Raw genomic sequence first — 12,497 nt, 5'->3', positions numbered from 1 at the left:
CAGCAAGTAGAGTGAAGTGGGGTGGAAAAATGAATCGGCAAATGAGCGATCAGATCCGGGTACGCGGCGATGCGCGGGAACCAATGAGTGCGTTTGGCGCCCAAACAACGAAGGGAAGGGGACGCTACGCCATTTTAATGGCCGACACGAAGATGCAAAAAATCGGATCGACGCTTGAAAAATTGACAAAAAGCTAAATGATGGGAAAAGTGAATAAGTCACATATTTGATATCGTAAAGTGTGCGAAATTTAACGGGGGAACGCGGGGAAAACGTGGAATGCACAAGAAAATAAAAAAACAACAAAATGGGGGAAGAAAACGATTAAAATGACCGAAAACATGGGAAAAATGTAAATGGGTAAAAAATGTGATATGCATTATCACAGAAACTTCTTAAAAATAAATGTGATTATTGAATAAAAAAAGACATATCAACCAAATACCTTTTATGGGGCTCTATTAATTATGTAATCGCGGAGTGATACGAGGTAATCTTTAAGAGTTAAAACGATGAGAACATTTCTCTATAACTTCAACAGTGATTTGTTGACTGGAAGAATTATTGCAAAACAATTCTTTCAATGGTGAAAAAGCTCATGCTCTTTAGCATGTATGACTTCGTTTGAATTTTTATCCAATTTGTTTGCATCGGAAAAAGGTTTTTGAAAAATGCTTTACTCTATTAAAATCTATGTCTTCAATCCGCTACTCGACTATTCAAACCACAGTTCAATTTACAATTCTTTTGTGCACCATAGTACCACAGTTCAATCTACAATTGAAGCTGAAAATAGATTTTTATAGATGTATATTTCAATCAATCGTGAAATTTTTCAAAAAAAATTCTTCCTCCGAGCTAATTTTAAAAAGGCACAAAAAAAAAAAAAAGTGACAAAAATCCACATGATGATGTGAAGTCAAACATTGATTTTTGAATATTTTGTATGAAGTAATAGATTCAGTTTCGAATGAAATTAAAACAAAATTTGATGATAATTATTTTTCTGTATGGTTGGCTGGGGTTATGGTTATTTGGATTGGATTCTGAAAACGAAAAATAAAATGTTTCAACTGTGAATAAAATTTTTAGCATGAGACAAGAAAAATTACAAGCAATATACTGACAGAATAGTTTTCACATCCAGAGACTGCAGTTTCGTCCTTGTTATGGATTCATCAGTCTGGAATAGTGAATAACGGAGCTGGAGGCAGATGATATCTCATTGAAACTGAGAGCGCCGACATGACTAGATTATTCAATGATGAAAAGTTTAAGCCCCTCACAGTTTTTTAAGTAGCCTGGGTGATTTTGAAGAGCAAGACATAAAAAGTGTTTTCATACATAACTTTGTGTTACTTCAATTGTTTTTTAACTCTTAGAATCAGCTCCGCTAGTAGAGAAAGATTTTTTTATGTCTCAGAAGGTTAGAGAAATATTTTCGAAGCACAAAGGCGAAAAAAATAAATAAATAAACAAATAAAAAAAAATTAATTTGAATTTTGTCATCTTGAATTCAAATTATGTTTTTCGCAATCACGAGTGTGTGTGTGTATATGTAAGCGTGTGTGTTTGTGTGTGGGGGGTATGTGTGTGTGTGTAGGCATGTGCGTTTGTGTCTGTATGCAGGCATGAGTGCGTGGATAGTTGTGTGTATGTGATATGTGTGTAGGTGTGTGTGGGGGGTTTGTGTATGTGTGTAGGCATATGTGTTCGTGTCTGTGTGCAGGCATGAGTATGTGGGTAGTTGTGTGTATGTGAGTGTTTAGGTGTGTATGTGTTTGTGTATGTGTGTATGTGTATGTATGTGTGTAGGTGTATATATGTATATGTGTGTAGGTGTATATATGTATATGTGTGTAGGTGTATATATGTATATGTGTGTAGGTGCGTGTATGTATGCGTGTAAGTGTAGGACATTGACGAAACCTGGAGACGGTTTTCGCTAGAGGAGCAGCATCGTGAGGCCCGTCGCCGCGACGGTGGTGGTCTCAGAGGGTGCTGGTGGGAAAAATCAAAGGAACGCCAAAAACAGTCAAATGAAAGCAATAAGCAATCGTGATTGCTCAAAAAACTTTTCCATTTAGCTGAACTGGCAAAACAGTACGACATTGGGCACTGATAGATTAGTAACACGATTCCCTGCTCTTCCGAATTCCAAAAATCATGCATTATAACTTTTCCAAAAGGTCTAAAAACTTTAGTAGCGAGATGTTTTGTATGATAACTTTTTAGTCAATGAATCAAAATTTTAATTGTTTCTAAACACTAATTTTATTCATACTAAACCGATTTTATGACAACTTCTTGTTAGCTAATGTGTGTTTTGTTTCGCTTTGGGGTTATACATATTTAAGAAACTCGACCCCCCAAATGAAATGGTGAAATGCCGCTCCTGCCTCCAGTGTTTAATGCATATCACGTATACCTATTATGCGTTTTTTTCATTTATACACTTTTTCCATACAGTCCCTTCAGAAACCTTAAAACAGGTGCCTCACTGTATAACTTTCTAAAACCGTTTCTCAAATATTTTTTAAAACTCAAACTAATTTGAAATTGTATGGTTTTTAAAGTTTTCATTATTTATTTGTTTTATAAGTGAAGAATTATTATTATAATTACATTGATTTAGTTTTGGAATAGCCTTCTGTGAGTTGTATTTTTATGATTATTCTCTAAGTTTTATGAAAATACATTTACTGTGGGTTTTCTCTTTTCATATGATAAGGTTTCTGTCTCGTTTCTTAGATATTGATTCTAGCAGAAAGCTGAGAGAGGAATTTGCCAAATCCTGCTTCGAAACTCTGCTACAGTTTTCATTTTTGGAGAGTGGGATAGAAATAGATGATGATGGTGTTGTCAATTTGTTGGCAGTTACTTCACTCCTGCATAGATTTAAGGAGGTCATTCAAAAATATGCAGAAGATGAACGTCTCAGTGGGAAGTGCCCATTGCCCAGGTGAGTCCGAGAACTAAAATATTTTTTTTCTTTGAAAATTTTCTCTTTCTGAACTAAACTAAAAATTGAATTTGCGAACGTTGCCAGTCCCTTCGTGTATCTTCTTGTTTTGAAGAGCCAAATGAATTGTTGCCAGGGGGCATAACATCTGAAGATATCATGATCACCCTTTAAATGAACAAAGATAGACTAAAGTTGCAATTTTGTACTAATGTTTCGAAAAAGTTGCCTCTTTTGAAGTATGCACCTCAAACTTTCTATTTATGCCCGAAAATGACAGTTATGACCTCCTTTTCGGAAACGATCCCCTCCAAAAATAGAAGCTGGATCTGCCCTTAAGTTGAACCTTCTGTCCCACATGCATGAAACATGTTCCAGTTCTGAAGGGGATAGTTGCCAAGATATTGTTGGAATGTGCTTGTATCGATTGTTTTAATAAAAAGAAGAAAATCTGATTAATTTAGTGTAAGGAAGACTAAACCTTGCTAGTCCTTTTGTGTTTTACAATGTCTTTTCATATAGTGTTTTTCTTGCTTTTGCCACGGCCTATCCTAGGGTGTTGGCCACCCTCATGCAAATACCTAATGTGCCGATCCTCAAGAGTAATTTGCATATTTTGACTAATACTCAGTGTCCTTATCCATCTTTCTTCAAATTTCTGTATCAAGTTCGAGTTGGGGGAAAAAAAAAGATGTTGTATGATTTCTAAAAAGTAAGAAAAGTTTAGCATAAGGAATTCCTTAGGTACAATTTCTGTTCTTTATACTTTTGGGTTATCTTTGTTCTTTGTTGACATTACTGGAGGAAGGGAGGTTTGGTCATCTCCAAACAAAAGTTTTTGAAATTGAAGTCTTAAACGCAAATTTTGACTGCCTTTGGTGGTGGTAGGGGGTCTGGCTTCTTTCCTCCAGAAATTTCTTGGCACTAGTTTCAAAAACATATTTTCGGCTACATTTGATAATGATAAGAGGAAACGCATGAGGTAATTTCCAACCAAAATATTTTTTGAAACTTGTCTCAATGTACTTTTGCATTGTTTGATAATGATAGGACATAGAGTAGGCAGGGTTTGTTGTACCCTCACAAACTGTTTTTTGAAACTAAAGTGAATTTCAGGCAAATTTTGTGAAGAAAAGGTTTTATGTGGCTCTATGAGACTGTCTAAAAATAAAATCTTAAGTTATCATTGATTATGTTGGAGAGAGGGATGATCCGGAGATTTTTTCCTGAAAGTTCTTAGGAACTGATGTTTGAAAACCAGAATTTTTCAACTGCTTTTGAAAACGTTAGGCGAGCGGGGGTGAGATTAGGAACCTTTCTAAAGATGCTAATTCAGACTATCATTATCATTGATAGTAATGTCAAAGAATGGGTTCTATGGGGCCCTCCGTTGCAAAACTTTCCAAATTGAAGTAATAAAAATATTTTAAAGAAATCTTTAATGATGTTAGGATCAGGGTTTGGAGGCTTCCCCCAGGAAAACTATTTTGGTATTTGGAGCACTCTTTAGGCACTTAAGACATGGAAGAAGGTAAATTGTTGGAAATTAAAGTCTCAAAAAAAAAAAAGTTAATGTTTGGTTAAGTTTAGGCAAAAGGGGTGTATAAAAGACTAAGATCAGTTTCTTAAGATTGGTGATTCAACCAGCAAAATTTTCCGAAATTAATGTTCTAAAAACGCAAATTTAAGCTTTCTTTTTTTTCTTTTCAGAGAAGCGTGATTATGGCCTCCTTTTAAATCTAGATTTTGGAGCCAGACATAACGCTGCTACCGAGGTATGGGCTCTGTCCTCCCATCTGATCGGGCAGTTCATTTATGATTTTAACTATCTGAAGAAAAATTACTGTGAAGAGGGAAAATTACAAAATTTTAGTTCGTTATTCATACGTATTTGACTCTCATGGGAGTCGCAACTGTCTATTGTCTTCCCATGTATCCTCGCTAGTTGAACACAGAATTTATTGTTTGAAGTGCTTACTTATGTATCTTATATCTTATTAGAATGTTTTTTTTTTACTAAAATATGTCTTCATTGTTTAGGATCTATAAAAGCTTTGGGGGGGAGGGGCAGCATTAGTGACCAACCTCAGCGCTCTTTTTAGAAGGCACTCTTTAATGCTTCAGGAGACAGCTATTGCCCTCATTGCCCTTCCCCTGTATCCGTGCCTGATTTCCAGCTCTTCCACAAATTTTGCAATCAAATGAAACATGCGTGTCAATTGTCCGTTACCGTCCTTTAACATTCTATTTTTCTCAAAATTACTATGCTATCGGGAAATCGAGACTTACTTTGATTTTCTATAACAAATTGAAATTCAGCATATTTATTTGACTTAAACTGTGAGAAATTCTTGAAAACGTTTGCTAAATTGCGACTGTATGCGCCCTGCAGCCACCCCTTTGCTGTACACCTGTTAGGCTTTTGCTGTCAGAACTGTATTTATCTGTAATATGTATCTTAGTGATTTAGAAGCATGCATTATGCATTATGCCATACATAGAGTTTTTAGGAGGAAAAAAATAGTTTGGCATCATGCTGATGCATTAAAAATATTTTTTATTTTTTGTTTAGGCATCGGATGTCTGAAATTTCCTTTGTATTAAAAGCTGTGGCAACATTAGCCAAATCTTTGAAAAAGGCTGATCCTGAAAAAAGTAAGTAGAGTTACTTTGTTAAACAGTGTGTGTATTTCTCATTATTAATTCCAGATTTATTTATCATGTAATTTTTTTGAGGTTGAGCTATTGGGCTTTCAAGCACTTTTTATTCCTAATCAACTTACTGAAAAGATTTGCGTAGCATATAAGCAGTGGTGTTCCCATATGGTATACTCTGTATAAGCCGTATGCTCTCAAATATTTCTTAGGCATATAGCATATATCCTCGAGCTTCACAAATTTTCATATTCTAACATACTATGTATATGATTACATACACAAATTGTGGGTAATGGATTACTGGGAGACCCTCAGAAAAATTCATGAGAACATCACTGCCTATAAGTATAAAAGTGTGAATCAAAAAACATACTAACGTTTTAAATTGGAGTCAAGTTTCATGTGTACTTGTTCTAAATGGAATAACTTGAGTAACTTCTATACATACATTATATAAATCACTTCTTTTGTTTTGAGCTGTTGTCATTCCAAAATAGTATTGTAAGGCAGAAGTATAAAGTAAATTGCCATTTTTAGTGCTACAGTTGAGTTATAAAACGCAGCAGAAAAGAAATTATTCATGGTATCTTGTGGTGATCAAAATGTCAGTTATAAATTCAGTACTGGTTAATCAATACGGATTTACATGGTATTTTTAATTTTAAATTGCTTTTTGCGTAGAAGCCGTTCTAATACATCAAAGTCATTGAGATTTGGCATGCACTTTACAATGAAATGAAGGAAAAAAAAATTGCAATAAGAAAACAGTAGTTGAAATTTTAAATACCAAAGAACAAAACAGGTGAAAAAAAGAAGAAAAAAAGCAACAACAATCTAGTAATAGTAGACTTTATTCGATAATAGAACAGTCAAAATTTGAACTTGCATTTTTATTTTGCATATCTTTTTTTCCTTGGCTCGTACAATGTATTTAATGTATCACACCCTGACAAGGAAAGTGACACAACTCCAAAAACCAATAATGGAGAAAATCAAGGTTTTACGCAATAGTTGTTTGAAGTGATTTGGTCTCAAATATTACAATACGGCCAAAAGAATTATGATGTGATGCTTACCAGTTAGTTGTTATTGTCTAAATTAATAATGCATATTTAAAGTTTCAAAAATTTTCTTCTACATTATGAAATTTTAATGATGTGTCGCTTTGATTGTATTGTGTGTAAGCCCCCACGAACCAGCTATGTAAGCTAACATTGTGCAAGTTTTGTGTCAAGAAAGAGCATTAAATTTAGATTTCAAATCAATGGCAGTTTTTCCAAAATTTTGAGTTCTGTCACTTTCCTTGCTGTGCGTGATATGTGTATTAGAACAAGCTCCAGGTAGGTCTAAACAGGGTAATTTTAACTATAGCCACCCCCTGTAATCTGAAGAGCAAAATCTATCCTCTTTAAAATCATTTTTTGACAAAATATGTTAAAATAAATTATTTTGTTTTTATTTTTAGTTGAGTGGACTGAAAATAAATAATTTTGTTTTTATTTTCAGTCGAATGGATTGGAAATAAATAATTTTGTTCTTATTTTCAGTTGAGTGGACTGTCTGGGAGCAATTGATAGCACTGTACCCAAGTCTTGTCGACTGCACGACATCGACTTCATCGCAGGTGTGTTGCTCATTACGAGAGGCCCTGCACGAGTATGCTGATCTCTTGGAGCCACCCAAAAATCTGGTCAATGGAAATTCGTGATATTGGTGAACAAACTTCATTTCGAGGGATTATGAAGCAATGATGACATCGTCTTTTTCAGTGAACTGGCTGCCATCATGAGTTAACCGTTCAATTCCCTGACCTTTCTTGTCTGTGATTGAGTCCGAACCATCTGTACAGTCATGTCTACAGTCATGTAATGGTGCAGATGTTCTGAAAAGGAATTTTGCAATGATTATCAATGGAGTTACAAACTCAATATTGGAAAAATAGTAACTCAAGACAGTCGTGAAAAGTTTCAGATTATTGATTATTAAGTCAGAAAGTCTTGAAAATGTTACATAATTTTGCACTTAGTGGTGTTGCTGAGTTTCACTGTAGTTTTCTGAAACATATTACGTATACTTTCAGAATTCTGAATTAATTTCATAAAGTTATTTGTAAGGCAGAGTTTTTAAGACTTACAAATATGAAACTAAAAGTCATTAAAGAAATTGTGAGTGACTGCATTTGTGCAGACTAGTAGAAAAAAATGCACACAATGTATGAAGCCATAAAATTAATTTTGAATGAAAATTTGTGCCTTATTTACGATAAAGATTGTAATTTTTTGTGCAATTTATAATGAGTTCCTGGAAGCAAAAACATGTTGTAACTTTGATTTTGTTTGAACAAATGGCATCATTTACAATTTCTTTTGTGATTTTTATAAATTTTTCAAGAATTCCGTGTAATAGGCACATTGAAAGATAGCTTTACACAGACGGAATCCATGGGTCATGAAATTGAATTTCCTTTCATGTTTTGTATTGAATAAAGTTATATTGCCTGTTAATATTTTATTTTCAGTTAATGTTTTTTAGTCATTATATTTACTCGATGTTTATCAATGTTTTGGAGCTTCAGTGAAGCTTTGGAAAATTTCCTCTTCTAAAAACATTTGGGATGATGTAAAATTTGTTTGAAATATCAGTTAGTAATTGTTATTAGTTCTCACTTAGGGTTATCAAGTATCTAAAAATAAAAGTAGGCTGTTTTTCTGAGGAAATATATTACAATGCGATACTACCTCAAAAAGATAAGTTTGTTATTTTCATTTGTTTATTATCAAGTTATTTTTATTTATATTTTACGTTTTATTTACAATAGTAATAATAGTAGTTAAAAAAAAAGAAGAAAAAAAAAACACTACTGCATCTCTACTGGTTTTTCTAGATTCCTGGAGTTTGAGGATTTATCTTGTGTATATGATGCAGGGAACTTTTATTTCTTTGAACTTTGAAGGACAGTAAAAAGTCCCTATTTTTTCCTAAATCAGAATGAAAAATAAGATAATTATGTGTGCTGCAATCATCTACTAGATTTTTTTCTCAATAGATGTTGGCAGGTGTACTACTGCAATAAACTTATCATATTTTTTTAAAACTTAATAAGTTCTGATGTTTGTGAATTGTGAAACTGAAATTATACTGATATATCATCCCATGAATTCATATGCCCAGAATGTAACAACTTATAGTATTTTTTTTTCTTTTGATAAACTAGACTTTTCTGAGTAATGATGTAAAGTTTTTCAAATATTTTCATCATTTTTCTTACTTCTAGAGCAAGTGGTGTTCCCATAGGGTATACGCCATATACTCTCAAACATTTTTTTAGAAATATTGCGTATACCCTCAAACTTCAAATATTTTCATATTATGACACATTATGTATATTATTGCATACATATATTGTGCATAGTAGAATACTGGGAGTATACCCTCAGAAGAATTGATGGGAACATCACTGTCTAGAGCAACGTAAATTTAGAAATTTTAGACCAATAGGTTTGGTTAAAAATACATTAAAGTATGCAACATACAGATATCACAAGAAAAAATTATCTGATGCCTAAGTGCTTTGTAAAATAAGTAATAATAACTTGTAAAAATAATTTTCCCAAATTTAGAAACCTTTCTACAATGGAATTTTATTATCAGTTACATAATTAATACTTTTTGAATTTTAAAAAACAATTTTGTAAATAATATCATTTATTAATAAAAGTAATAACCTTGAAAATAATGCATTACATTTATTAAATATTTTTTTACCAAGATACAAAGTCAAGCTCTCTGTAATTATCCCAAAACGGTAGTAGTGGAAAGCAGAAGACATTCGTTAATGATATAAGCTTTGTTTTATGAATACATAAGTGAAAGAAAATACAATGCATACTCATCATATTGTTGACAAAATGTGTACATTTATTACTTATTATAAATCATGTTTAAACTTTCAATATCAAAATCTTTTTCAATGATTTTTGGGAGACTAGATACATAACCTATTTATATTTTGAAGAAATGTCTTTTGGCAGAAAATGTCCTAAGAAAATAGGATGTTTGGTAACTCTACGGTCAGAAGCATGCATGTGAAACAAATTAAAATTTGTAACCCAACTTCTAAATCATTTATGTTTTTTTGTTAGTGTAATGTCATGTTTCAAGGTCATAGATGGCCCCACTGGTGTAACCAGGTGTAAATCTCTTGAATTGTATACAATTGAAATCAAATGAATCATATTTTAAACATTCATAATTAATCAAACATTTGTTTTTAACTTAGACAAAGAAGAATTTGGACATAATCACTGCATTATATTACTTATATAACACTAAAAAGTTCTAATTTAGTGTCCAGAGTTTGTTGTAAACCTGAAAATATTCACCTCCTGACAATGAAATGAAATACAATTGGTTCTATACAAGAATTAGCAATATGATTTGAAACCAAGGATTCTAACCTCCACTCCTCCCTTGCTGGGCCCCCAAGTACTTTTAACAACCAATAAGCAAAATTTCACTTGATGCATACAATCAAAAAAGTTTTTTTTTTTTTTTTTTTTTTTGTATGAATGATTACAAATGTACCAAAAATCCAACATTGATTGATCATTAGTAAACTTGAAGTGTTTATAAAAAGTATAAATAAGAAGTTCCCCATTATTTAGTGTTTAATCATCATCACTGTTTCAATCATAGTTTTGTTATACCATGTACATTTAGTGACTTTCCAAATATGCCTCAAATTTTTTTACTATTTCTTATCACAATTACGTTAAGAGTAATCTATTTACACATTGCTCGTTTGGAAGAAAAGTGCCACAATACGAAATTTTTAACTTTTTTTTTTTTTTTTTTTTCTCAAAGGCCTTCACATTACGGTATCTTCTTATGCAAATTACCTGAAGAGTTGCAACTTTAAATGCTTTTCCTGTAAAATTCCATTTCTTCATATTGTGGCACTATTCTTCCAAATAAGCGACATAATTCATACTGAAAAGCTACTGCTGAAAGCCATTTTCAGTACTATGAATTTTTTATCTTTAACAAATTGATTTCTTTTTATGAAGAATGTTTTCATTTTAAGTAATAAAATTTTACAAGTATTTTATTTTTAAATATAGTAAACTTGATGTTTATAGTACTCAATATAAATATTATATACCCCTTTATACCCAATATAAATCTTAAAAACGATGGATTGGTATAAACAGCCAGAGCTATAGGTAGTTTTGGACAACAATCGTTCTTAGTTGGGGAAGGGAACATTTTATTTTTGCTTGATAACAGACTTTTTGGAATTGCCCTTGGTGAGCATTGATGCCAGATGCATTGATTTAATTCATGAATCAAGTGCTTCTTTGTGCATTCTTGATCACTTTGACTGGATTTATGTTTTCTGTTGCAGTCAACATTATTTTCTGTTCACCTCTCTTTTACCATTTTCAGAAAACAGAAAGATTACAAACCAAATCTTGAATGCAACTGATATAAAATTGTAATAAAACAAAAAATTAATGCAAAAATCTTAAAGGGGTATTTTTATTTATTTATTTGTTATTAAATTTGTATGTTATATTTTATTCACTTTTGATAATAAACCTAATGATATAGAATTACGTAGCATGAAAGATATGCTTTCGAAAAAGAAGTTTGACGATTGAGTCTAGCAAATTTCAAACGGTAGGGTTGTGTTTGGTTATGATTTAAAAATTAGTTTGTGATATTTTGCTGCATTTTTGACACTGCATTGAATGCCATAAAATATATATATATTATGCCATAAAGAAATGCCATACAAGTATATTTTATACCATGCCACTAATATCATTTGCCAGAAGAAAAACTTATGCTATGCCATTAAATAAAAACACTGTAAAATGCAATTGATTTTTTTTTTCACTTTCAAAGATTAAACTTTTAAAAATGTTCTTCAATATTATTTTCTTTCTGGTAACAAGGATGTTATTTCCATTATTTTTAAAAATATTAAAAAAAAAAAAAAGTAAAATTCCTTACTCTAGTCAACAATGAGAAATTCATCTTACCCTTCCAACTAGAGTGTTTGGCTTTTCTATGGGAAGGATTTTTTCAAGAAATTGTGCTATGGAATTCTGAGAATTATAGAAAGACAGAAACTGCTTAAATAGTAGATACCTGTGTGAGAGAATCAGTGAAAGAATCCATCTTTGAGAAATTAATGTATTTATATGTAAATGAGTTTGGTTTTTGCTGTTTTTGGTACTATTTGCATTGATTATGTACCCTTTTCTGCTGCCCCCTCCCCTGGAAAAATTCAAAATGACAGGCCTGCTCTGTGGAGCCATTGACTAATAAAAGTTTTAATGTATCCCACATCTATGAGTAATTTGCTATCACTGAATAACTGCTTAAAACTGTCTTGTAATGGAAGTTATACTTAGGTGTAAATAAAACTGTTCTGCACTTTAAAAATTGAGATTTCACATAAAATGTTATTTTTTAATAGTTTAAATAGTTTATACCAGTGGTTTCCAACCTGTGAGGTGTGCCTTCCTGCACATAATTATTGCAAGAGGGGCACATAGCTTTTATCACAATTTTTGAACCAAAAAAGAAAAATCGAATCGGTTAGGGAAAATAATATACAAAACTTCATTGCTATGACAGTTAGGCTTGCACGCCAATGTTAAGAACAATAATGTGTAATCAAGGGCACCACAGTTTGAGAAAATGTGCTCTGAAAAGCCAAAAAGTGCACTAATATTTTATTAATGTTTCACCAATATTGTATTTTAAGCATTTGTTTTTGAGCAATTTTGTGCGATTTGTAAAATGAAGTAAAACTATCAGTACAAATTATAATATAATAATAACTAAATACGTTTTGATGCATAAAAAC

At 32.0% G+C, this 12,497-nt stretch overlaps 1 protein-coding gene across 1 annotated transcript in view; it reads left to right on the top strand.

Annotated features, from left to right (window-relative positions):
* LOC129228224 (protein MON2 homolog) overlaps positions 1-7,423 on the top strand; it is an 87,167-nt gene extending 79,744 nt beyond the window's left edge. The window contains exons 34-36 of the mRNA XM_054862887.1: positions 2,752-2,962; positions 5,535-5,617; positions 7,168-7,423. Of these exons, the coding sequence (XP_054718862.1) occupies positions 2,752-2,962; positions 5,535-5,617; positions 7,168-7,328 (455 nt within the window). The 3' untranslated portion in view covers positions 7,329-7,423. The remainder of the gene's footprint in view (positions 1-2,751; positions 2,963-5,534; positions 5,618-7,167) is intronic.
* Positions 7,424-12,497: the final 5,074 nt, after the last annotated feature.

This window comes from Uloborus diversus, chromosome 8 (genome assembly GCF_026930045.1).
Source record: "Uloborus diversus isolate 005 chromosome 8, Udiv.v.3.1, whole genome shotgun sequence".
NCBI classification, from domain to species: domain Eukaryota; kingdom Metazoa; phylum Arthropoda; class Arachnida; order Araneae; family Uloboridae; genus Uloborus; species Uloborus diversus.
The sequence above is the reverse complement of the archived record's forward strand: the minus strand, read 5'-3'. Positions and strand labels throughout refer to the sequence as shown.